General features: G+C 48.8%; 1 protein-coding gene across 1 annotated transcript in view; it reads left to right on the forward strand.

The window, feature by feature from the left end:
- The first annotated feature begins 5,274 nt into the window (after positions 1-5,274).
- Positions 5,275-25,615, forward strand: part of org-1 (optomotor-blind-related-gene-1) — a 96,876-nt gene continuing 76,535 nt past the window's right edge. The window contains exons 1-2 of the mRNA XM_065430340.2: positions 5,275-5,608; positions 15,910-16,246. Coding sequence (XP_065286412.1) covers positions 5,341-5,608; positions 15,910-16,246 — 605 coding nt within the window. The 5' untranslated portion in view covers positions 5,275-5,340. The remainder of the gene's footprint in view (positions 5,609-15,909; positions 16,247-25,615) is intronic.

Below are 25,615 nucleotides of genomic sequence, written 5' to 3' on the forward strand. Positions count from 1 at the left end.
GAAGTTCAGGGCCAGAAAACTCGCTGAAGTCCGCTCGTTTTTATTTATTCACTCTCTCGCCCTCGCAACACAAACTGAAACGCGAATAGAAAAAGTCGTAATCAAAAGATGTTTTGACGTGAAACGTCAAACAACGTTTGACGAAATGAAATGAGAACATGTAACACTAACACCGCTTATGTCTTTGCAACCGAAACTACCCACGCACCTGACTTTGGTATCGCTGTGTAGAGGAAAGTAGCAATTACTCCATCATCCATGTTTCGCCTGCGCAGATGGCTCCGTTGTCGCGCATCGTATGACGCATTCGGAGCTAAACTGAGCCTCTCGTTCGCTGTTGAGAAAGAAGTGTAGCCCGGCAGTATGTTTGTCGATCAGAGTGGGAGTGGTTGCGTTTTGAGAGAGCTGACTCTTGCCACAGTCGACATGTTCCATCAAACTCAAACCTGTGCTCATCAGGAGTTATATAAGGCTTGCAAGTGTGCAATTTCTTGCAGAAATTTCACAGTTGCTCGGCAATGGCGCCTCCCCGTTCGACACGTATGTAAGGTCCAGAAATGGCATGAAGACACTCGGGCAGCAGGCTTCGCGTGGCTCTGACACCTGCTGTCTCATGCGCCTGGGCATCTGCGAGTGACAACCCCGCAACGTGTCTTAAGTGCCCGTCACCTGCGTCTATACGTCCGAAATTTGCCACTTTCTGTGGCTGTGCCCTGATACTAAGTACATATTAAGTACAACATGCTCAGGGAGGCCAAGCCAAATCCTAATGTGGCTGATGACCTTAATCATTCGATAACGGACAACAAGTGTGCTAATTCACTGCTGCAGTAACTGCGTCAAACAGGGCTGCAGGCAATTAGTTGATGCCTTGTGGTAACTTTTGATACACAAGCCTGGCGGTAAGTCCGTCAATAAAAAGAAAGGTACAGGAAGTCCAAATCCACGCCCACCACCTTTGACCATTTCGGGCCCAGTGTAAAGGAATAGGGAGCGAGCACGACTGCAATATTACACCGTATACCCCTCATAGCTACATCATAAGTCCATCATGTAAGCTTTGTAACGAGTGAATAAATGCCATTTATGTGTAGTCAGCATGAAATGCTTTTAGCTCTCGTTGTCGGCGACCTTAGAGTGACCTTGAGCCAAAAGCCAGAGCCGTTATCCGGGCACTCAAAAGAGAACATCCGGGCAAGTTGCGAGAACAAAACGAGATGGCTATCCTTATCCGTTTTTATTTCTAATATTATGCTACCACAGCGCCGGCAGGGATTCGGATATCTCACCATACGACCCAGTAACAGGTGAGCTTGCACACGGAGTGACTTTTAATATATATTAAAAAAAGAGAACAATAAGTCAGTCCAGACCAATAGATTAATGTGCCCGAACTACATCAATATTGTTACACACGAGGTGTTTTAATGCAGAACCAGATGAATCTGGTTGATAGGCGCGGTTGTTGAAGAGCGGTCTCGCGGCAGCTTGGCTCACGTCGTTCTCTTCTTTCTTTCATCTGGTTGTTTGCGCGGCAGGCGTGGTTCATGACAGCTTGTGACATTTCCCCGCTGGCAGACGAAGCCCGCCGGGCGAGTCAGTCATCTCGCGGATTGTAACGCCTCAGACGCGCGACGTGTGTCACTTCAGCCTTGGCCGAGCGTCGTCCACTGCTCGTGAGACGCGCAATGCGGTAGTTTACATCGCTGAGGCGCTCCAGAATAACGTAAGGGCCGACGTAGTGGGCGAGAAACTTCTGGCACAAGCCACGCTTCCGCAACGGCGTCCAGAGCCACACAAGGTCACCAGGATCGAAGTAAACGTGGCGGTGACGCCCGTCATAGCGTATCTTGGACCGGTCCTGCGATGCTATGGTGCGTAGCCTAGCGAGGCGTCGCGCTTCTTCTGCTCGACATAGGAGCTCATCAATTGATTCGTTGTCATGAGCGAAGTAGGGAAATATTGTGTCGAGGGTGTAGCGCGGCGGACGAGCATACAGAAGGAAAAATGGTGAGTAACCAGTGGTCTCGTGTCTCGCGGTATTGAAGGCATAGGTAATGAAAGGCAAGATACTGTCCCAATTCTTGTGTGCTGAATCGACGTACATGGACAGCATGTTGGCAAGCGTTCTGTTTGTGCGCTCGACCAGACCATTAGTTTGTGGATGGTAGGGCGTAGAATGGCGGAAGCTACATGAACACAGACGAAGGGTTTCTTCAACCACGTCCGCGGTAAACTGTCGCCCACGATCGCTGATTACTATGCGAGGAGGTCCATGTCGGAGTATAATGTTAGCCAGCAAGAAGATAGAAACTTCTGTAGCTGTGGCCGATGGCAATGCGGCGGTCTCACAATAGCGGGTAAGGTGATCTACGCAAACGATAACCCAACGATTACCCTTGGAGGATCGCGGGAAAGGGCCCAGAAGATCTATACCAACTTGCTCAAAGGGGACGCTAGAAGGGGGAACTGGTTGAAGCAGGCCATGTGGCGCTTGTGGCGGACGCTTGTAGCGCTGGCATTTAGAGCAGCTGGCGACGTACCGTTCGATATCTTTCCGCATCTTAGGCCAGTAAAAACGTTCTTGAGCCCGGTAGAGTGTCCGTGTGGAACCAAGATGACCGGAAGTTGGGTCATCGTGCATGGCGTGTAATACTTGGTGGCGAAGGTTCTTGGGGACAACTAAAAGGTAGCGTGCACCGGTGGTCGAGTAGCTCTTCTTATACAGCGCGCCACCATCCCGTAGGCGAAAGCGACTGCCCGCAGGTGACTCCTGTGCTGCCGCGAAGAGCGGTTGTAAGCTCTCGTCCTTGTGCTGCTCGGATATGACGGTACCCATATCCGGAAATTCCGGGGACACAAAAGCGATGTACTCATCAAAATTGTCCGCATCACATTCAGTTGTTTCAAGTGGCATCCGAGAGAGACAATCAGCGTCAGCATGCCGCCGACCACTTTTGTAGCAAATAACGAAATCGTATTCCTGTAGACGGAGGGCCCAGCGCGCTAGTCGTCCTGAGGGATCCCGCAGATTCACAAGCCAGCATAGCGAATGATGATCTGTTACGACAGTGAAGGGGTGCCCATAGAGATACGAACGAAACCGTTGCACGGCGAAGATGACCGCCAGACACTCTTGTTCGGTGACTGTGTAGTTGCGCTCGGAGCGGCTCAAGGACCGGCTAGCGTAAGAGATCACGTGCTCTCGGTCGCCAACACGCTGAACTAGCACAGCACCGATGCCTATGCCACTGGCATCGGTGTGAATCTCAGTTGGTGATGAAGGATCAAAGTGGCGAAGAATTGGTTGGGATGTCAACAGGAACTTGAGCTGGCGAAATGATGAGTCGCAATCTGCAGTCCATTCAAAGGGAACGCCTTTTTGGAGAAGGCGTGTAAGGGGATGAGCTATGTCAGCAAACCGGGGAATGAAGCGGCGAAAATAGGAGCACAAGCCCAAGAAACTTCTTAACTGCTTGACAGAGTTGGGTACTCTAAATGCTTCTACGGCCGCAGTCTTTTGCGGATCTGGTCGGATGCCTTCTTTAGCGACCAGATGGCCTAGCACAAGAGTTTGCCGTTCCCCAAAACGGCATTTTTTTGAATTGAGCACAAGACCCGCTTTCTCCAAGCAGTTCAAGACCAAATCCAAACGTTTGTTGTGCTCACTAAACGTTCGCCCGAAGATCACAACATCGTCTAAGTAGCACATGCAAACTTCCCATTTTAAGCCGCGTAATATCGTGTCCATGAACCTTTCGAACGTTGCGGGCGCGTTACACAACCCGAAAGGCATCACGTTAAACTCGAATAGTCCGTCGGGTGATACAAATGCTGTCTTTTCTCTGTCGTCCTTGTGTATAGGAATTTGCCAGCAACCTGACCGTAAATCGATTGAGGAAAAGTAAGATGCCGTAAGATGCCGTAAAAGTAAGATTTTTGGCCGAGCAGGTCAAACATAAGCAAAGAGGCGACTGATAGAAAATTCTTTGTTTTACTTACGCGTCCAAACCACCGCGTAATTGATGCCAGTACAAGGGGCCACACGTTCTACTGCATTTTCGTGCTACAGGGCGAGGTCAGGGGACTCTACAGGCTCTAAAGAATAGAGCCTTTGGCCTGTTTTATAAATTTTAGGTAACAACAATGTGTTTGGTATTCTCCTCTAAATATCAGTACGCTTTATAGTGCTTCTTCAGATTTTAGTGCTGGCAGGCCTGGTACACGGGACTGGAAATGACGAAGACGAAACTTCTATTTATTCTCTTTAAGTTTAGAAAAACGTTGACGAAAACAGCTTTAGTGGAGGTGTCAACAAGAAGCAAGATGTTTTGTTTTTGAGCAGCTACCGCAGATGTATTATGCGTTTCGAACTTTATTGTGCAATATACCAATATCTAAACACCTCAACACTTATGGCTGCATGAGCATCAACCATCAATACACACTTCTACGCAAATTGCGTGGTGTTACAACATTAAAAGAAAAACGAAGAATACGCATAACTAAAAAGAGTACGAAGAAACGTGAACATCTCGCTCGTTCATAGTATCTGGTTTTCTTCCTCACGGAAGCAATATGGTGTTAAACCAGGCTATTGCGCAAGAGTGCGGCTTTCGCCGACGATTAGCAAGTCGTACTTCTTCAAGTAACCTCAACATCTCTAAACAACAGCGAGCGTCGGCGTTCGCTCAACGCCAGCTTGCTCGAATTCCCCAGCTGCAGTCCATTTGCCTGCGTCACGGTACGATCACCGACAACACCCCATGCCTCCTTCAACTCCTCAAAGCAAGCAGAACCAGCCGTGACAAAGCAAAACGAAGCAAAGCAAAGAGGAACTCACTCTCCCGCACCCCACATCCAGCCCGAGCCTCGAAGAAGCGAGTGGCGGAGGGTGCCCGCGTGGGACCTGGCATGTCTCCAAAGCAACGACGCGCCGCCGAAGCCCCTCCTTCCGCGCCGGCTCGCACGTGGTGGGTACAGCATCGAAACCCCGCGCCGGCCGCGGGATGCGCTACAACGTTGAAGAGGCTTGCATTGCAGCGAGAGATGCGGCAACAGCCCGAGCATCGTCGCCGCCGCCGCCGCCGAGGGTGCCTCTTTTTGCTACATTCTCTCGGTCTCCCACGCCACAAATAGCCGAAGGAAGGGTGGGCACCACGGGCCAGTCGGGAGGCGGACCGATCTCGGGGTGCCACCCGCGGCGCGAACACCACCCAGTTGCCAGTGAGAGCACCGCGGGTCGGTTTTCGAACCGCCGGAGGGCGTGCCGGCGAGGGTGGGCGGGGGGCGCGGCCTGGAGGGGCCCCTGTCGACACCTCGGCAAGCAGGCGCCAGACAATGGAACTTGTCGACACGGGACGGTCATCGCACAACACGTTCAGCATCGCCGCCCTGATGGCGAATGAGCCGCCCGTCGTGCAGGCTTACCTGCAGCACCACCACCAGCAGCAGCAGCAGCCGAGCTCCTCGGCGGTCGACGGAGACGCGCCGCCGGCCGGAAGAACTGCGTACCAGGCGGCTGCCGCCGGGGACTGCTGCCTGGCGGCGACCGACTGGGCCAGCACTCCCAGCTACGTCGCCAGCACGCCGGTGAAAGACATGGAAGGTGAGCGTCGAGTTCGCCTCTCGGCGGAGTCGGGATGCCGTCGCCCCCCCCCCCCCCTCTTGGCAACCTCGGATGCTGCGGCGTGGAGGGGGAGATGATGACTCTTTTTCGTTTGCTAAATGTGTGCTCTCGTATGCAACGGCGAGATTGCGGCGACACGGCGAAGAACTGTCGTCGCTCGTCGTTCCTCGGATGAGCGTCGCGTCTCGTCAACCGGATATTCGGTCGTTCCTCACGCCGTCCTCAGGTTTGGGAGCGTGTATTCGCTTTAGCTTGCTCGGAGTTAATGTTGATGTCCTCGTTCAGTTCTGTGGCTGTGACGTTCTGGTCGTGAGTCTTGTTTTTTTCATTGCGGTGACCACATTTCGATAGGCGGCGCAATGCAAGCATGTTCCTCACTCTGGATTTAAGAGCACTTTGAAGACTCCGAGCTGGTCGCATATAATCAGGAGCTCCACGCCGCCGCGTCTCTCTCCAGGTGTCGCTTTCATACGCCAAACACCATCGGTCAGTGAATCGTGTGCCTACAGTTATAGGATAGCTCAGCGGTGCTCGTGGCGAAGCGGTGTTACGCTCATTATGCTCATTAACTGACGCGTGTTCCCTCGGACATTCTCAGAGCGCTCGTACCGAGCACATAGCTCGATACGGCTGCAGATGACGTGATTACGAGAACATTAGAACAGATACTGGTGAAAAAGCTGTCGCATTGACACGTTTTCTAGCTAAGTCCATAGAGGTGGTATTATGCATAAGGCAATGCGTGTGAACAACGGTGCGACGAATGAATGCATTTTATATGCTCTCATTGAATGAGTTGCATGTTGCCAAAACCGATTGAAGGTGTGTTGCTGGCTTCGCATATCATGAAGATAGCTCCTGCTTTCGTCTTCCATGTGAGTCCAAGCAACGAGCAGTAGCCCGCCACTCTTAAATGTGCGTGAAATATTTTCAGCAAAGAAACGATACCAAACTGCACAACATATCAGAATTTTCGTTGCGATCGGTGCGAACAGTTTCACATGCACTATACTAAGGATACCGGACGCTTCGCTCTTTTAATTGTAGAAAGCCACTAAGTCAGTACTGCATTGCCCTCTTTTCTTTTTGTCGCAATGAATGTTTCTTTTTCCCGGTAATTACGGCATGGAAGTCATTAAGCCTCGCGTTTCAGAGTCTTAAGCACAGGTCGACAGCCGTTTCCTTCTTATCATTGTTTCTTCAGGCAAACATGTCTTACCCTAACACCCGTGACCTCTCGGAGTGACGGGGTCAATGTAGTTTAATTTCTAGATTATATTGCGATGGTAATGTTTATGAATATCGCTGCGGTCAAATTTGTTAAGTTCGATAGCTTGAGCTTCATAGAAAGTGACATTGCGAATAAAAAGTGCGTGAAAAAAAAGTGAACATGTTATTAGAAAAAAAGGGGAAATTGGGAACGGCTGGTAGGTACGACACCACAGTCAAGAAAGGTTATGGTGCAGGCTAGGTTATATTATTACTTTTTTTTTACATTGCCAATCCATACAAGTTGCCAAGAAGGGTAAAGGAAAAATGAACACAAATATAATTTTTTGCCTGTCCTCACAGCCCTTTTATCGGGCAGTTGACAAAAACTGAATAAGCTTAAAACAACTAAGAGTAGAGTGCCAAATATATTTTAAGCTAATCACATGGGACAGTTCCAAACTTTACCTGAAAATAAAGCGAAAATTTCTCAGATATTCTGTAAACTTTCCCTGACACATTTGCTAACTCTTGATCTCCTGTCACAGCGCGCTTTCTTGACCGATGAAATAATTTGTGTACTGACTCAACGCCATTCAACCCAGAATGTTCACAAATTTAGTACAAGCGTTACGTTACAAACGCATCTAGGCCCATCTGAAGAACTTCAGGTAAATGCAAAACTCTCCCCACGTACTAGCCTGTTGGCCACAAATCGGCCCATATTAGAACATATTTTACTCCAAAGACAAGCGTAATTTCTGGTCCCAGAAGGTCGTTAATGGCTAACCATCCGCGATTTCAGCCTCACCTATTAAATAAACAAGCAAGTCGTCAAATAACATGCTATGTTAGTCGGCAATGGGCTCCGGCGGTCGTTCCACATAGTATGTACATTCATTCTGGCATAATATTCCAGTTCCTAAAGATCCTGCGTTCGTATGGCCACCCCCATATAGACATCCATGGACCACATACAGACACATAGACTACCTATTGACATACACGTGGCGAAAAGTCGCCGCCTTCGCAAGTTAAGGCGTTGCCGCGTACTCGTGGTTCGGCCACTATGAGTTGTGTACCCAGCCCACCCTGTGTTACCCTGCGTTGACGTGGGCAGATAGTAAGCAGGGGCCTCTTGAATGTGTTTCCTAGCACGACCCACATTCCCATATTTGTGTGCTCGATAGAGTACAATCACAGTGCAGCAGCTGTCCCATAAGACCTTCTTTTTTTTTTTTTGCTTCTGTGCACCCGGCATGATGCACATGATGGCACCAGATGTAAGGAACCAAGGACCACTGGTTCTTTTCCTGTGCCGAACATTCCAGTTTCCGGCTTCTACTTTCCTGCCGAGTATTTCGCTAGTGTTTTGACCGCTACCTATGATTGGATTACCAGCAGTCCTGGGGTTGTATGAACACAGGAACACTCGTATTCATTCTGCGACCCATCACAAGTTCGTTAGGAGAGTCTCATTCATACTCATGGTCGCTACTTTGGGATCTAAGAGAGCTTTAGCAATGTTGCTTAACTTCCGGAATATGTTGTTTGTTGTTTGAATTGCTCTCAACCTTTCATTACTTTGGGTATATGGGGAATTGAACTAACCTGCTTTGATTCCTATCCGGTAAAAAAAAAAATGTCTTCAATCGAATCGAGCTAAGGTCCGTCGTCTGACCGAATCATGCCCGGAATGTTGCAACAAGCCAACCGAGATGGTTACCGAAGTTACAGACATCTTTCATTTTTGTAGTTTCAGCAGCTCAAGAACTTCGCGTGATGGCCCACCGCGATAATGTAGCGATACCCTTCGTGATATACATAGAACAGATCCCTGACCAGCCATGACTTGCCACGAAAGCTTGGGAAGACTGAAATTCAGGTTCACTTGGAAGCGTACGCTGTCTCACGCCAGGTCGGGCATCGGAGGGCTCACTGCTCATGCCGCGCCACCAGGAGAACCCTCGGGCCGGCGCCAAATATACGTAATCCGCAATGCATTGATGTCCGGCATGTAGTGGCCGAAGCATGTCTGTAGGCATACGCTTGGCGGAAGGGCTATTGTACATGAGCTCACCGAACCCGAGTCATTGTACGAGACGACTCCCTAGCCATCGCTGCATATATACGTACTTCCGGCACGACGAACTCCGGTTTCGGCTTCCTATAGTTACTAAACAGTGCATGAACAGAGTTACGGTTTCCCCTTTCTTGAACTGCGCTACACATACGTGATCAATAAGCGTAGACTGTTGGGCCAGTCGGTGCATCATGGGGTGTGGTTGAGCGGAAATACGGGCGGGAAGAAACGGAGTGGACTGCAGGGCTTTTCCCGCCTGTATTTCCACCCAACGACACCACGCGATGTACGTGAAGCCGGCAGCCGTTCGACAGTAAGGACTTCACACTCGTGCACCACTGATTTCAAGCCTTCACTTTCGCACAGCGAAGATCGCGACAACTAGAGGAGCGCGAATATTCCAAGTTCCGAGTACGAATTGAATACTATAATTACACAACTAATTCGCATAAAAAAACGGAAGTATTCGGTATTTTTGAATATTCGGAACTAACCAAATATTTCGCAACAACCGACTATTAAAGTTTGGTCGCCGTTCTTCCGTCTGCTAAACAAACTATTGCAGAGTATCAGGGGTGAGACAACTGCCAAAGTCTTCGAGGCAATGCAAAAAACAAAATGTGCAATACACCCTTTGTTTTCGATTTTACGACGGAAGCCTACGTGCCAACCTCTGACTTTGGCTTGCAGTCGGTAATTTAATGTTTTTGGCGGTCTAGCCGTGTGGCAGCTTTATCTTTTACGCTACAACCTGTGTTTCATCTCGCAACGGGTCATTCTACATGTGTCTAAGACACACAAGTCTTTCAACACCTTTCCTTTTCTTTTATTATAACAACTTATATCTTTTAGCAACTAGGTATTTGGGGCTTTTGTAAAGCTATTCATACAACATTCATTCTTTATTGAAAAGCTTCTTTGCAACCAGGATCTAAAAGGTTGAGTGAATTTGTGCAGTTATATTTAATGACAGTCAGTGATCTTGTGTTTAAAAGTGGTCTTTCGTCCTTGATAGCTGGCCTTTTTCCCACTTTATTCAGTACTGGCGTGGTACCTAATTATGCCCATTTAAACATTCCTTGTGCAAATATATGCGTCTGCTTTTGACTATTCGATATTCGATGCTTACTATTCGCATTCAATTCGTATTCCAAAAAGCTATACGCCATGGTTGCTTCGTGGCTATGGTGTTGGGCTGCTGAGCACGAGGTCGCGGGATGGAATCCCGGTCACGGCGGCCGCATTTCGATGGAGGCGAAAACACCCGTATACTTAGATTTAGGTGCCCGTTAAAGAACCCCAGGTGGTCGAAATTTCCGGAGTCCTCCACTACGGCGTGCCTCATAATCATAAAGTGGTTTTGGCACGTAAAACGCAATAATTTAATTTTTTTTAAGCACTAGGTCGCGGGATCGGATCCCGGCCACTGCGACCGCATTTCGATGGGGGCGAAATGCGAAGACACCCGTTTACTTATATTTAGGTGCACGATAAAAGAACCCCACGCGGTCCAAATTTCCGGAGTCCCCACTACGGCGTGCCTCACAATCAGTTCGTGGTTTTGGCACGTAAAACACAATAATTTAACATTTTTTATTATAAACTGATATTCACCCACCTTCTTTTTTTTTGAAAACATATATTCATTTGACAGGAAAGGGAAAGCGAGGAGCAGGCTGGCAACTGCCACCGGAAGGGGCACAACACCTGCCTTCAGAAGGGAGGTGACAGCAACACAGAAATGGAAGATAGGAAGAAGGAAAGGAAAGAGGAAAGAAAGAGCAACCGGACGAATCTAAAAGTATAAAGTAGAACACACAGTACAGATCACACACAGTAGGGCCAGTCACGGACACTCAGATTCGTCGAGTGTCGTACACCTCAGGCCAAGGAGATGATAGCCCCTCACTAGCAACATACGCTGCGCACTGAAAGCGCGACACTCCAATCAGAGGTTTATCCAGAATTTCGATTTTGGGGCTGTGTTGCCAGAACACGAGGGGCGAGGGGGAATACGAAGTTATTGGTTATACCTTTTTTGAGCAAAAGGCTAGCCTGTTGAAGGGAAGAGGTTCAAGGAGCTAGCGCTCTTTTTACCACGTTGCTTTATTTAATTCGTGCTGGACGCTTTATTTTCAAAAAATGTGGACGGAAAAGCTGTTAATTAGCAGAAGTACATTAATTAACATTTTAAGCAAGCATACTAGCAACGTTTTACAAGGGAGTTCGTCCTTGTTGGTGCATGTCGAGCTGATGTTGTTGCCCAAAGAATACTACAACGAAGGCGGAAACAGGTGGGCACGAACGAATGCTGTATAGAAGGCAAAAATATGCGCCTCGTTTTGCGAGATTATAAATTCGGTAATATATTTAAACACCCATGACACTCCGTCACAACGTTTGAAAATTGCAAGGACATAAGGGACAGCATTTAGAGTTATCATTTGATTGCACAAAGTTTATCCTTTTTTTATGTGCAGAACAAAGCCAAGCAATTAAGTTCTTAACCTACCAGTCTTGATAGAACAAAGTGCGGACGCTTTCAAAACTAAGTACAGTATCATATAGCACGAGAAAAAGAGGACTAAGCTACAATAGACACGAAGGATCCATATACCTTAAACAGCACAATTAAGATATAACAACTAAGAACAAAAGGTATATATGCGCATCATGTCCATTACAATGCGGTAGATACAATATACAAGGAAACTACTATAGGCCAACCGCAGCTGCCAGATTCACGAAATAATAATTAAAACAAAAATGGGACTGGACAAATTATACAGTTGCACCGCGTCACCTCACACATATCACAATACCCGACGTGGTTTCTTAGCCCACGTCATGTAGGCTCGGTCCACACACTGCAAATATTCATCCAGTTCTTCGTTCGTTGCGTTCCTAATATTGGGGTACTTGGAGCTTCGATAGAAATTTTCATCAGCGCGCCGACATGGTCCGGTGTAATGCGACATCTATTTGATCTTAAGGTCCTGTTCATGGTGGAAAAGCTTCTTTCAACGGCATTAATTCCTGCGGGAAGAAGCAGTATCTTCATTAGCTGATGACAAAGCCGGGAACATTGTTTTTCTCCCGACCTCGCACGCAAGCATTAGCAGCGCTTGCTGCTGGCGCTTGAAGCCAGCTCTTCAAGATACCCGTCTGTAGATTAAATACTCGGTCCCAATGTCGTCCTCTGATGTTCTGTACAATTGGGAGATACTTTAAAATCAGGATTCTTCTTTGAATGAAAGACGTCGTGGAATAATGCCAGCTCCGGAAACTGGTCGCAAAACCTTCCGTGCATGTTCTCCAGGACTTTAGTTTTACTAATTACCAGCGCAATTTTTTTTTGCAGGATGAGTGCCTCACTGTAAGAGGGGAAGGAGGGATCTGGAATATTTAGGAGGGAGGGGTTAGGGCACTCTTGAAGGTGTCTGTATAAATCCTCTGACTACAATACCAAGTGCCGAAGTGTCTCGCAGCGACCGCAAGACGTTCACTATGAACTGGTCACACGTCCTTGTTTGTATAAACGTTCGCACATGTTCACACAGCCAATCATTAGCTTGAGTAGTTGCGCTCTATCGCGACGAGGTATAAGCCTGGACCGCGAACACAGGGCGGGAACGTTCCATTTGCGACGCGCTGGTCTGGATTCTGTTTGAGCAGGTGGCGATGAAGCAGCAGACGAGCGTCGTCAAGCTTGCGCAAGATTTCAGGGCAGGCACACTCGTCGTGAGCGCAAGTTAAAGCCAGCCAATCAGTTTCTGCATTTCCGGCGATCCCTACGCGTGAAGGCATCTATTGACGTTCTATTGACAACATATCTGAGCTGCACATGCACGTGCTTCGCACGCGTGAGATTCTGAAGACTAGCAGACGCACGCGAAAGCGCTGCAGTCTGAGTGTGTGGACGCGCTTCGTTGCGGTGAGAGGCGCGTGGCGCAGGCTCATGATTTGTCTCTATATGTGTAATTATGGATAACAGGTCCACGCTACAGCGGGGGTTTAATTCTTATATCGACCTTATTTCAGTTCCGCGGCCATTGGTGGGATTGAACTTGCAGCGTATACCGCGGGTAGACGGGGTAATCCAGTAGCCATGGCGTTCCGCTGTTCAGCTCGAGGTCACGGGTTCCATTCCGGCCGCGACGGCCACGTCTCGATGGCGGCGAAACGCAGAGACGCTCGCGGGACTCGGAAAGAACCCCTTGGGTGGTCGAAATTACTCCGGAGTCCTCCACTATACGGTGTGGCGGCCTACGGCGTGATATGGGGACGTGGAAACCAAAAATTTACTTAATTTTTAGCGCGTTTTCATGTCATCGTGGACTTGGAGAAATGCTGCCCCTAAACCATACGACGATGCGCCTGCGCTGATAACACTTGATATTTCCGACTGTTAATTGTAATAACATGGAAAGGGCGGCATTGCCAAAGCAGCTTTGATATGTTGAAATGAGCGCTGCAGTCGGCTTATTCAAAGACGAGCTGTAACACCGAGATGATGGGTACGTGTCTCAAAGGTTTGGTTTTAGTGGCTAATCTTAGAAAGACCTTGGATAGATGGAAACTATACCAAGTCCAGTAGCGACCTGTGCTTGCCAGAATGTTGAAGGAGATGGAATCCTTCGGATCGCTTCTGGTTTAGCGGGGTCCGCGATGATAACCTGTTCACTTAAGCAACTTGATTAGATTTGTGGAATTAGAATTTCAGTGTCTTGAGGGCCACGCCTGCTTCTTTGAGAGGTTGAACCACCGCGGTAAGCCTGGCGTATGGTCTTCTGCCTTGTATTGTCCAAAAAATTATACAATCCAAATTGAATAATCAGCCAGGCAGAGAGGGGGAGAGAGAAAATAAAAGATGATCAAACCGAGAGGTTAACCAGAGTAAATGTTGAATTGGCTAAGTCTCCCAAAATGTCAAACAGCTCCTCTGTAAATGCTGAGGTACTTTTGCGGTTCCAGAAATTACCACGGGAACCAAAATCTTCCGAAGTGTTTGATGTACGTAGTGAAAGCCATGAGATACCAGACAAGCAGAGTTTCCAGTGCCTGGCAATAATGTTCACTTTATTATCAGTTTCGCACCTGCTCACTGTAGGCATGATGAGTCCTTCACACATAACTTGCTTTCGTAATTCGGTGCAGTTGACGCAGAAGATGGCTTTTAGCTTTCTGGCTGCTACCAACGGTGACAAGTACCACACCTTGGTGTCACCCGTTCGACTGGCCTTATGACGTCCAGCTGGGTCATTTTGCTGACTTGTACGTCTACATTGGTCATGGCTAGAACTGGGACTAGCCGAAGCGCAGCGATAGCGTATAGTACAGTGTAAGGTTGCGATCTCATTTCATTGATCGTCTTCATCTTGCAGAATCCTATACAAAACATGTTCAACTTATCCTTCAGCTATATGGAATCAAGGACAACCGAACATCTCGCTTGGTCGTTCCTTATACTTTCGCCATCTTCGTTCAATGAAGGACGAAGCCATCTCTCAGAGATGCCCAATTACCCTTATCAAGCACCAACCAAACCCATCCGGGGCTTATTAATTTCTTCATCCCATCAACCCCATAAAACGTATGTTTTATGTGGTGGCGCTTTTCAAGCTGTTGATACGCAGTTTTTATCCCACTATCCTTTGCCACTAATGTACATATTGGTGCGCACCAGTGTGGTGAAACTAAATCAACTCAACTCAACTAAACTAAACATTACCTAATCTCCTATCTGACTCGGCCAGCTGCTTCCGCAAGCTGATAAACTTGCTATCTGTTCAACAGGTATTCGTATTTTTAGAAAATAGGTCGCTCAATTGGATTAGGTCGTGTGCTTAAGTGTTGTGTGCTACGCGATAGTTGATTGTTAGATGCGCGCTTTTGCTGGGGCGCAGAATGAAAACGCGAGAAAGAAAGAGGAGGATTAAGAGTTGCGGGTCTATTGCTGTCAAGGCTTTGCATTTGGGACGAAAAAGAGAACATTTTACTCCTGACTACAAAGCCAGTGAGTCGATTGAGCCAGTGAACCTCAGACGAATCTCACCTAAACGGGGTGTCTTGTTTCTGTAGAGTTTAAATATTTGAAAGATAAGTGATCGTAGCTTATTGCGATATGACTCTCATCCGAGCGCTCTTACCTGGGGTGCTCTCTTGCGCTGGAGACTGATCAAAGAGAACACTGTCATACCGCCGACCTCACTTCCTCCACCTTGCGCGCTTCCGCAGAACTGCGTGATTAGTCATGTTGTACGTTGGAGAACTGACATTTATCAATTTAAGCGGACGCTCCTAATGTGACCGCACTGGGTGGTGCTCAGCCACAGTTGTCACCGCAGCGCAACGAAATTGAATGCAGAACATCGCAACTGCCTAAGGTTTCCTAATTTGCCAACTTTGCACAAAAAATCCTGTTTAGTGAAGCAAAGCTTATACGGCTCGTGGCCGCCCAATCACAAACGAGACCGCGTGCTTTGGTTCAGTGAAGGGAGGAGGACTCGCCCATTGCGCTCCGCTAATCCTTCCGTGACGCTTCGTTTCAGCCGGCGTCGCGCGGAGGGCGATTAGAGGCAGACAATGGAGCGGCCCTTCTCCTGGGTCCCTCCTGGGTCGCGCCAGCCACGGCTTGGCCGACGCGACCCTTGGCTCTCGCTACACCGCACTGCGTTAGTGAGATGGAGTAATATATACACGCACGGGCTCGCTGTGTGTGTCTCTTACTATAGTCGGATACAACTTTAGAAAAAAGGGGGCGTTTACTTCTCCGAGGCGGATGCACACGAGCATCCACCAATGGGCGCGCAATCTGTACCGACGTCATGCGCCGGACGGCCGGTGACTTCGCCGCTTCGGTCATCTGGGCGGGGCCTCCCCTTTTTTCTAAAGTTGTATCCGACTATACACGCTGTGTACTTGGTGCTCGTTTCTCGAACGGGGCGTCGCTGTTTTTCTCTTCCCCGTACGCCGCCACCCCGAAAAGCCTGCCTGCTGACGAGCACGAAGGACCGACCCAGCCTGGCCGAGGCGTACCGGAGCTCGACCGAGTTCCCGGACAGCTGCAAGGGTTCCTCCGATGGCCGCGTAGGGTCGCCGTGCCTCGAAGGCGCCTCGTCCGGCGGCGGCCGCTGTTCGTCGGCGGACGACAGCGGCGGCGGCTCGTGTTCGCCCGCGCTGTCGCAGTCCGGCGGCTGTGCCGAGGACGAGCGCAAGCCCTTGCACCCGAAGCTGGTCGGAGTGGGCGCCTCGCTGGAGATGAAGGCCCTGTGGGACGAGTTCAACGCCCTGGGCACCGAGATGATCGTGACCAAGGCCGGAAGGTGAGAGCACGTTTGGACTTTGGTTCGCGTGATCGATGAACACGGTCGAGGACTTCGATAGTACTCGGCAGTAAAGAAAAAACAGTGGTATGTGGCCAGAAGGTTGATCAATGGTCCGTTGCTTGTCGCCGAGTTTTCCAGCTAAATTGCCGGTTAAAGCGTCTGCGGCGTCAGAAGTAGTAGCAGTAGGAATAGTAAATACAATAGTAGTAATAGTAGGTTAGTAGTAGTAGTAGTAGTAGTAGTAGTAGTAGTAGTAGTAGTACTTCTTGGTTGTTGTTGTCCACGGCCCTAATGGCGTTCGCACGAACGTAGCCCGCTGCGTCCGTATAGACCGCCCTACCGGCTGCTCCGCACTTTCTTTCCGGTGCTCGATGTCGGAATTTCTGTCTGCCCTCTTGGTGCGGGGGATGCATGCTGCAGGGTAGGGGTGCCACAAGTACGTTGTCTCGTATGTTGAATCTATGGGCTCCATCTGTGGGCTCGATTGGGATCGAGTGCCATAAGCGCGAAAAAAGGTTTCGGCCGGTCGAGGTATAGCCGCCAGGCGATGATGCTGGGCTGTGAGATGGAGCTCTGTAAGTAGGTCTGCAGTGCTGTGCAGCCCCGACGCGAGTAGTTTCTCTGTCGATGTGTTCGTTGGCGAGCAGCCCGAGTGCTTGCTTCGAGGATTTTCGGACGAGCCGGTCCAGTTTTCGTCGTTCTCTCGGTCTCAGGGTTGCATATATATGGGGCGACATACGCAGGGCGGCAGAGAACGAAGGCCTCCGCGACACGCACTGTGCCTTGATCTATCACGCCCGAAATTTGGCGGCGATTCTGCACAACATGCGGGTAATCTGGGTGGTAGTGGAACGCAGTTTGTGAAACATCTGTGTGTTTCTGCAGTCCTCTTAGAAAGTGATACCGTGTATTTTAATTGAGGGGGAGGGTCTGATGGCGGCTCAGTCTAGTTCAACTACAGTGATGGGTCCGCGCGTTTTTGTAGTAGCCTTCATGCCTTCACCTATCAGCAGGAGCCCCTATATTTTTTTTCTTTCTTTTGGGGGGGGGGGGCATCGAAGTCCACATTTCGTGGCGTAGCTGTTCACAATGTCTGTGGCGTATTGTAGCTTGTCCTGCACCTCGCCCATGCACCTCCTGACCGCCAACAGAGCAATGTCATTGGCGTAGAGGCCGTGGTAGAGGTGTGGTATTTGCTGTGTTTAGAAAAACTTTATTTCAACGAGAGACGATACAAACACTGAGTCACAATCACGGCAGAATTTCACCAAGACGATAACGTATACAAGAAACGAAGCATTGTATACACGGCACGTTCTCAAAGTAGCGTCCGAGTCCTCAATCACTAACATATAACCACATAGACCCACGGAAAAGCAGTTACACATAAACTAATTGTCACATGTATAAAATGATGTTCCATATATACAGTGTACACAATGGTTATGTACGATGATGATGTGACAGAGACACTTTACATCATTTTGAAGTGATGCTATGAGGTGTGTATATACAAAAATGATCATGTATACGAGACCACGCACACACAGAAGTCACAGGCACCTACATTCTATGCGCATTCAATGAACACTTCTGATGACCTGGCTACAAGAAACAGGCTGGTTGAAAATTAAGTCGTACGCGTCCATCAGCCACCGACTGGAAATGGCACGACCACTGTCGAAGGAACTCCTCTTCCCCAAGGAAGAACAACTCCTCTGAAAGAAACGAGAGTAGCTCAGAGTAGAGCTATATCTTTATTCTTGAGATACAATGTGATGTTATCGGCGAAGGCTGTCGCCTTCACCACACCGCTACCAGGCAGTGGGAGACTGCACACGTAAGGGTCTCTCAGTACCGAGCGCAGGAATAGCTCAAGGCTGAGCACAAAGAGTACTGAAGATAGAGGGCATCCTTGACGAACACCACGAGTAACTAAATGGTGCACTTTGCCGACTATTAATAAATAATGTACTTCGGATATATTAATAGGCGCTCCTAATAAATTCAATAAAATTTGACGAAAAGCCGAACGAGGTCAGTACATTAAATATATTTAACTATTTTCAAAGCGATCGCGTGCCTTTTCTTCATCTATAGTGAAACTGAGAGACCACATTCTGACCTGGTCAGCGTGTATGCCATTGTGTCACGCGTAACGAACGAGAGACGGTATCTCTCTGCCAGGGACTGAGCATGCCTGATGGTGTCCTATGAAGGATGGCATCAGGCTTCCCAAGCGTCGGGTGAGAACAGCTGTGAAGGTTTTCTAGTCAACGTTGAGAAGCATCATTGGCCTCTGGACGAACTGATGATGGATCGTGCTTAGGTACGTATAAGCACAATAAGACCGTCGTGAAAACTAGACGGCAATTCAAAGTTCTCAAAGCAGCGGCTAATAACAGACACGGAAGTGGCACCAATCCCAGAATGTTAGATAAGTAACCCGTCCGACCCTGGCGCCGAGCCACGCTTCATAGAAGATAATACTGCTTTCACTTCGTCAGCTGACTGTCGTGCATAAAAACTTTCAGCGACTTCAGGTGGAACCTGAGGCAGCTAAGCGTTTCGACGTTACCATGATCCATGCGCATATTCGTATACGCGCTATGTTTTCAAAATGCGATGCAAAGAGCAAATAATCACGTGCAGGAGGCGACATAACAAGAAGTGATCTTGGGGCTACATAACCGAATGCGTATGGCTGTGTAAAAATAGAGTTTCATGCAAAGCGCAGAACTTCAACGTGTGCACACGGATTACGTCTGCATCGCCAAGCAGCAGTTGACAAAGACAGCACTACGATGAGACGTTGGAAATGCATCCGTAGCTCACGCGGCCATGACCGCATCAGCGGAGTCAGTTGACTGACCCGAAGTGCAATACGGAGCTCTGTGGCAGTATCCGCCAGTCCTTCTGACATGCGTCGTCTAAGTGCACGACCTTCAACTGAACAATGCAGACGCCACTACACCTTGGGCGCGTCGCATGACTCTGGGTCAGATCTAGAAAGAGAATCGCGCAAGACTCTTGACAAACAAGAGCGCGAGTGCGCGTTATGTAGAACGCGGATGTCGAGGCGGCAAGGTTTTACTGATTAAGAAGCGGGGAAGCAAACTTCAAGCATAACTGGTCTGTGATCGGAAATACACAGGAGATGAAGGTAAAGTTATCACATCTGAATGGGAGACATACTGAGCTAAATTGCTTGGCACATAGGCACGGTCTACACGGTGTACACGGCCAAGTCCAGACAAATGAAGAACCATGAAAAAGTTGATGTGTATCCAGCAACGAAAAGTGTTGGACAAGGCGACGCAACTCCCATGCGTTCCAATCAGGGCGACCCCAGCCCGGGCCTTCCACATATGCTCGCGTGTCTAAAACGCAATTAAAATCCCCAACCAGAACCATGTGACGACCGTCCAGGAAATACACGTCCAGGTCCCGAAAAGAATAATTGGACTTAGTGGCGTGCGCGGGTCCGTAGATGCACAAAATACACAACCTAAATGAAGATAGCACACAATCAAATGTCATTATCCGTCCTTTCCCATCATAAAAAACATGATGATCTCGCATTAAAACTCTAATGAATATAATAATACCGACTCCACTAGAGCGTAATGTCGCGAAAGAGAAAAAACAGTCTAGGTTGAAAGTGCGTTTGAAAGCAAGAACATGTCCAATAGTGAAAAAAAAATGTGTTTCTTGCAAACACAGAATGTCACAATTTTTAGCGCGGGCCATGCTGATAATTTCCGCTTGTTTTATAGGGCTTCGGAACCCCTGTGGCTTTTAATGAAATAATATTCAGGCTGTCAGCCATATTAAATAAAAAAATTAAAAGTTTCCCCGAACTGACTTGGTCGTGTTGTTTAAGGCGTCGCCCCTGAAACAAGTCCAGGGGACATGCAGTACACACGTCACTTCTTCGATCCTCTCGAAGAAGGCCGATGTTTCTTTGGCCGTTATAACTCGGCGCGGCAATACAGGGGCGCCGTCCGAGCCCTATGCTGACGCGTGGGCACGCTTTACGTCTCGTGGGACGGCCATTTCTACGTCGAGTCTACCAAGCTTGGTGAGAGTCCAACGCTACTATCAACTCCGAGGCTGAAGTTATGTTCAGATGATGATGATGCTGGTAGCGGTTGGGCTGCGGGATCGATGTCATCGCCGCCGACAACTTCGGCCGCCGGGGGCTCATTCAGATGCAACAGCGCCCTGGCTGTTGCAGAAGAGCCATAAATCGGAGGTGGCGTTGTAAGCGACACAACTGAGCCGGATGAAGCCACCGCAGATTTAGTTGGTGCAGCGAGCGCAGGAATTGCAGGGCCAGGCGTTTTAGCCGTGTTCGAAACTTCGGTGCAATCAGGAGTGATGTTAGTAGCCGAAGTGGAGGCGCCACCGGCCACAGAACGCGTGTCCCTCGCTGCCTGGGAGGCCAGCGAACATGGCGTGCTGCGATCGACCCCGCCATCAAGAGCACACACTCTAAGCCAAAAAGGACTAAAACGGGTATGGCTGTTAGTCTCTTGGGGGACTAAATGACCTGCCACAGATTTTGAACCAATTTTGGACTAACTGCGGGAGCAAATGCAGCGGCCTAACTGGGGGAGCAACTACTGCAGACTAAAAGTGAGGGCAACTTTTAGACCCTCCCAGTTAGTCCCTAGAGGATCAACGGTTAGTCTGTTAAGGTTAGTCCACAGGGAGTAACTGCAGGAGCAACTTTTAGTCCTTCCCGTTAGTTCCTAGAGGACCAACAGTTAGTCTGTTAAGGTTAGTCCACAGGGAGTAACTGCAGGAGCAACTTTTAGTCCTTCCCAGTTAGTCCGAAATCACTTTTCCAATGATTCCAGGTTGCCATAGCTTTTCAAGCAAAAACAATGATCGAACTCAAGTAACCCATGTTTATTTTTGATTACATATTGCCACCATCATCTTGAGCCACAATTAACAAAACAAATAAAGGAATACTAGCATACAAATGCCAAGTCCTTGGTATACAGTAATGACATATAGATACAGAAGATAAAAAAATTGACTGGAAATATGCAGCAGTTCAAACAAAATAAAACAACTCCAAAGTATACAGCAGATGGAACGTGTCATAGCCAGAGTAAAATCATGAAAATGAAATTAAGTCAGGAGCAGTCACAGTCAAATATAAGTTAGAAGCACTCTACAACCCCCGAATGCAGAGATCTAACTTGGCTCGAACTTGACTTCTGGCAGTCTCAAGACAGCTTCGCCGCGCGTCGTAAATCGTGCTTGATCTTGCGGACGACTTGGGAACGACTTGGCTGCGTCGAAGTCCGCTCAAGTTTGAAGTCTGCTCCCGGGCTAGCTTGAAACTGACTTCGTGTGTTATTCCAACATGGCAGCCTCCCGAACGGACGTCGCGCGGAGGTTAGCTGCTTTCGAGTTTGCTTGCTACGCCATGGATACAGCATTTTCAGAGGCGCAGCCCTTGCCGAAAATTCCGCGACCCACCCTACGTGACCGAGGGAATTCGATGGAGCTGTACGACGACGAACAATTCCTCGGTCGCTACAGATTCACGAAGAACGCCGTGCGACTTCTCGCTACGTTGCCTATCCGGGTAAGCTGGGACAATAGAGGACCGACTGTGTGCCTCCTATGCTGCAGTTGCTGATGGCTGTGATGTTTTACGGCGCTGGCACGTTTCAAACAGTCACCGGAGGTCCGGTCCGCATTCCTCAGTCAACAGTGTGCCGCGCAGTAGGAAAGGTGACTCTGCTCATCGCGAAGCACCCGCGCCCTATGCTGGTGCGCTTCCCGCAGTCGCGGAAAGATTGATTGCGAGCGTATTTTCTTATCTCCTGTGACTACACATAACAAAAAGTAGCCCAAATAAGTCAGTCATGCAGAACATGTGCGCTTACCAGTTTTGTGGCGCTTTCCCTCTTCTTCCGCAGCTTCCTCTTTCCGCTTTTGCTTCAGGTTGGTCCAGCATTTTTTCAGTTGCAGGTGATCGCGCCGCGTAATCCCGTGGTTGGCATTCAAATGTTTTGCTATTTCTTTCCATGTCTGATTCTTCTTGGTCAACGACGCGACGTAAGTTTTCTTGCATTCCACAATATGCTTGTAGCCGTTCAGGAGTGTCGTCGGCAGGCTCCTTTCGTCTTCTTTAAAACGGGCTGCCGTGTTCCGTTGCGGTACATTCTCTTGGGAGCAGACCGTACGTGAGTGCGACATTTCAGCGTCAAAGCCTGTTGACAGAACAGCAATTTCGTACCAAATGCGGCGCGCGGCCGTCGCGCGAGCTCCACAACTTGTTTTCCTAACAGACGACACTTTCCTAGCGGACGACACGCACTGCCGATTTGCGATGTCTACGACGGTGCCGCACTCTCCCTCTCTTTGTTCTCGACAAACCCTCCATGCGAAGCAGGCAAATCGTTTGCACGTGTCATTTTATTTATTTATTTTGTTTTCTATCGGGTGTTGTCACCCATATGGGTCCGGGCAGGGGACTCAACGGCGCTCGGTACTCTTTGTTCACAGCACATGTTGCAGTTTTTTTTCTTGTTTGTGACTCCGGCCTAGTGCGTTCGAATAGGTTGGCTTTTTCTTCAAAGGGTCACGTAGCCCGAGCAGAACACGGGCCGTCGCCTTCCTTCTGGAATGCCTAGAGGCGAAAAGGGACGCGCGAGCTCCCTCAGAAACCGACCGTATGCCTCGTCTCGGCCTCTTGTATCCGGTTGCCGGCCCAGACGGCGCATGAACGCCTTGCGGCAATCGAGAACAAAAGCCGAGAAAGAAATGACAGACGAACAGACGGGGGCATGATCGGCAGACGCTGCCTCAGGATATCGAGACGACGGAAGAGTGCGCGCGCGCCCGCCGGGACCCCGACGAGCCGAAGTAGCCATCGGCCGGCGGCGGACAAAGGGGGCCGCCGCCGGCAGAGAAAAACACGTACGCACCTTCAGACGCCCCGATGTGGTCTCCCCGGGACCCGACTTGCGCGCGCTTACCCGGAGTGCACGCAAGCAGGGCCCGATTCCCGCCAAAATGTTAGCCAATGGCGAAAGCCTGTTGACCTTCGTGTGGGCGGGATGACAGCAGAGCGACAGTGTTTTATGACCCGCTGCCACCCCGTCCAGGCAGGGAGGAGAGGGACACGGAGCTCCCCTCTCTAAAGGGACTAAAGTCAGAGGACTAAATTGTGCCGTTGATCCCCACCGTCGACCGTTACCTTGCAAGGACGAACATTTAGTCCCACAAATTTGCGCACGACACTTCGCCTCTGCACACGGCACGCACGGTGGATTAACCGTTGATCCAAAGGTCCAACGGCTGCCGTTAGTCCCCTTTTCCCCGTTTTCGGCTTAGAGTGCAGTCCTCCCTCTCGGCCGACGAGGCCGGAGAACATGGCGTATTGCCGACGCTGGTTGACCAGGCGTCGAGGCAATCTTTTATGCGAAGCATATTACGAGACTTGAGTTGCCTTGTCTTGTTGTGAAACTTAATAAGAGGTACAAAATGAAGATTGTACAAGTCTACGCCCCTACATCCAGTCATGATGACCAGGAAGTCGAAAGCTTCTATGAAGACGTGGAATCGGCGATGGGTAGAGTGAAAACTAAATACACTATACTAATGGGCGACTTTAATGCCAAGGTAGGCAAGACAAGGCAGTGGGGGATTATGGAATAGGCGCTAGGAATAGCAGGGGAGAGTTATTAGTAGAGTTTGCGGAACAGAATAATATGAGGATAATGAATACCTTCTTCCGCAAGCGGGATAGCCGAAAGTGGACGTGGAGGAGCCCGAACGGCGAGACTAGAAATGAAATATACTTCATACTCTGCGGTAACCCTGGCATCATACAAGATGTGGACGTGCTCGGCAAAATGCGCTACAGTGACCACAGAATGGTAAGAACTCGAATTAGCCTAGACCTGAGGAGGGAACGGAAGAAACTAGTACACAAGAAGCCGATTAATGAGTTGGCGGTAAGAGGGAAAATAGAAGAATTCCAGATCAAGCTACAGAACAGGTATTCAGCTTTAACTCAGGAAGAGGACCTTAGTGTTGAAACAATGAACAACAATCTTGTGGGCATCATTAAGGAGTGTGCAATGGAAGTCGGTGGTAACTCCATTAGGCAGCGTACCAGCAAACTATCGCAGGAGACGAAAGATCTGATCAAGAAACGCCAATGTATGAAAGCCTCTAACACTACAGCTAGAATAGAACTGGCAGAACTTTCGAAGTTAATCAACAAGCGTAAGACAGCTGACATAAGGAAGTATAATATGGATAGAATTGAACATGCTCTCAGGAACGGAGGAAGCCTAAAAACAGTGAAGAAGAAACTAGGAATCGGCAAGAATCAGATGTATGCGTTAAGAGACAAAGCTGGCAATATCATTAGTAATATGGATGAGATAGTTCAAGTGGCTGAGGAGTTCTATAGAGATTTATACAGTACCAGTGGCAACCACGACGATAATGGAAGGGAAAATAGTATAGAGGAATTCGAAGTCCCAAAGGTAACGCCGGAAGAAGTAAAGAAAGCCTTGGGAGATATGCAAAGGGGGAAGGCAGCTGGGGAGGATCAGGTAACAGCAGATTTGTTGAAGGATGGTGGACAGATTGTTCTAGAAAAACTGGCCACCCTGTATACGCAATGCCTCATGACCTCGAGCGTACCGGAATCTTGGAAAAACGCTAACATAATCCTAATTCATAAGAAAGGAGACGCCAAAGACTTGAAAAATTATAGACCGATCAGCTTACTGTCCGTTGCCTACAAACTATTTACTAAGGTAATCGCAAATAGAATCAGGAACACATTAGACTTCTGTCAAGCAAAGGACCAGGCAGGATTCCGTAAAGGCTACATATTCACACTATCAATCAGGTAATAGAGAAATGTGCGGAATATAACCAACCCTTATACATAGCTTTCATTGATTACGAGAAAGCGTTTGATTCTGTCGAAACCTCAGCAGTCATGGAGGCATTACGGAATCAGGGTGTAGACGAGCCATATGTAAAAATACTGAAAGATATCTATAGCGGCCCCACAGCCACCATAGTCCTCCATAAAGCAAGCAACAAAATCCCAATAAAGAAAGGCGTCAGGCAGGGAGATACGATCTCTCCAATGCTATTCACAGCATGTTTACAGGAGGTATTCAGAGACCTGGATTGGGAAGAATTGGGGATAAAAGTTAATGGAGAGTACCTTAGTAACTTGCGATTCGGTGATGATAGTGCCTTGCTTAGTAACTCAGGGGACCAATTGCAATGCATGCTCACTGACCTGGAGAGGCAAAGCAGAAGAGTGGGTCTAAAAATTAATCTGCAGAAAACTAAAGTAATGTTTAA

This window comes from Dermacentor albipictus, chromosome 2 (genome assembly GCF_038994185.2).
Source record: "Dermacentor albipictus isolate Rhodes 1998 colony chromosome 2, USDA_Dalb.pri_finalv2, whole genome shotgun sequence".
In the NCBI taxonomy this organism is placed as follows: domain Eukaryota; kingdom Metazoa; phylum Arthropoda; class Arachnida; order Ixodida; family Ixodidae; genus Dermacentor; species Dermacentor albipictus.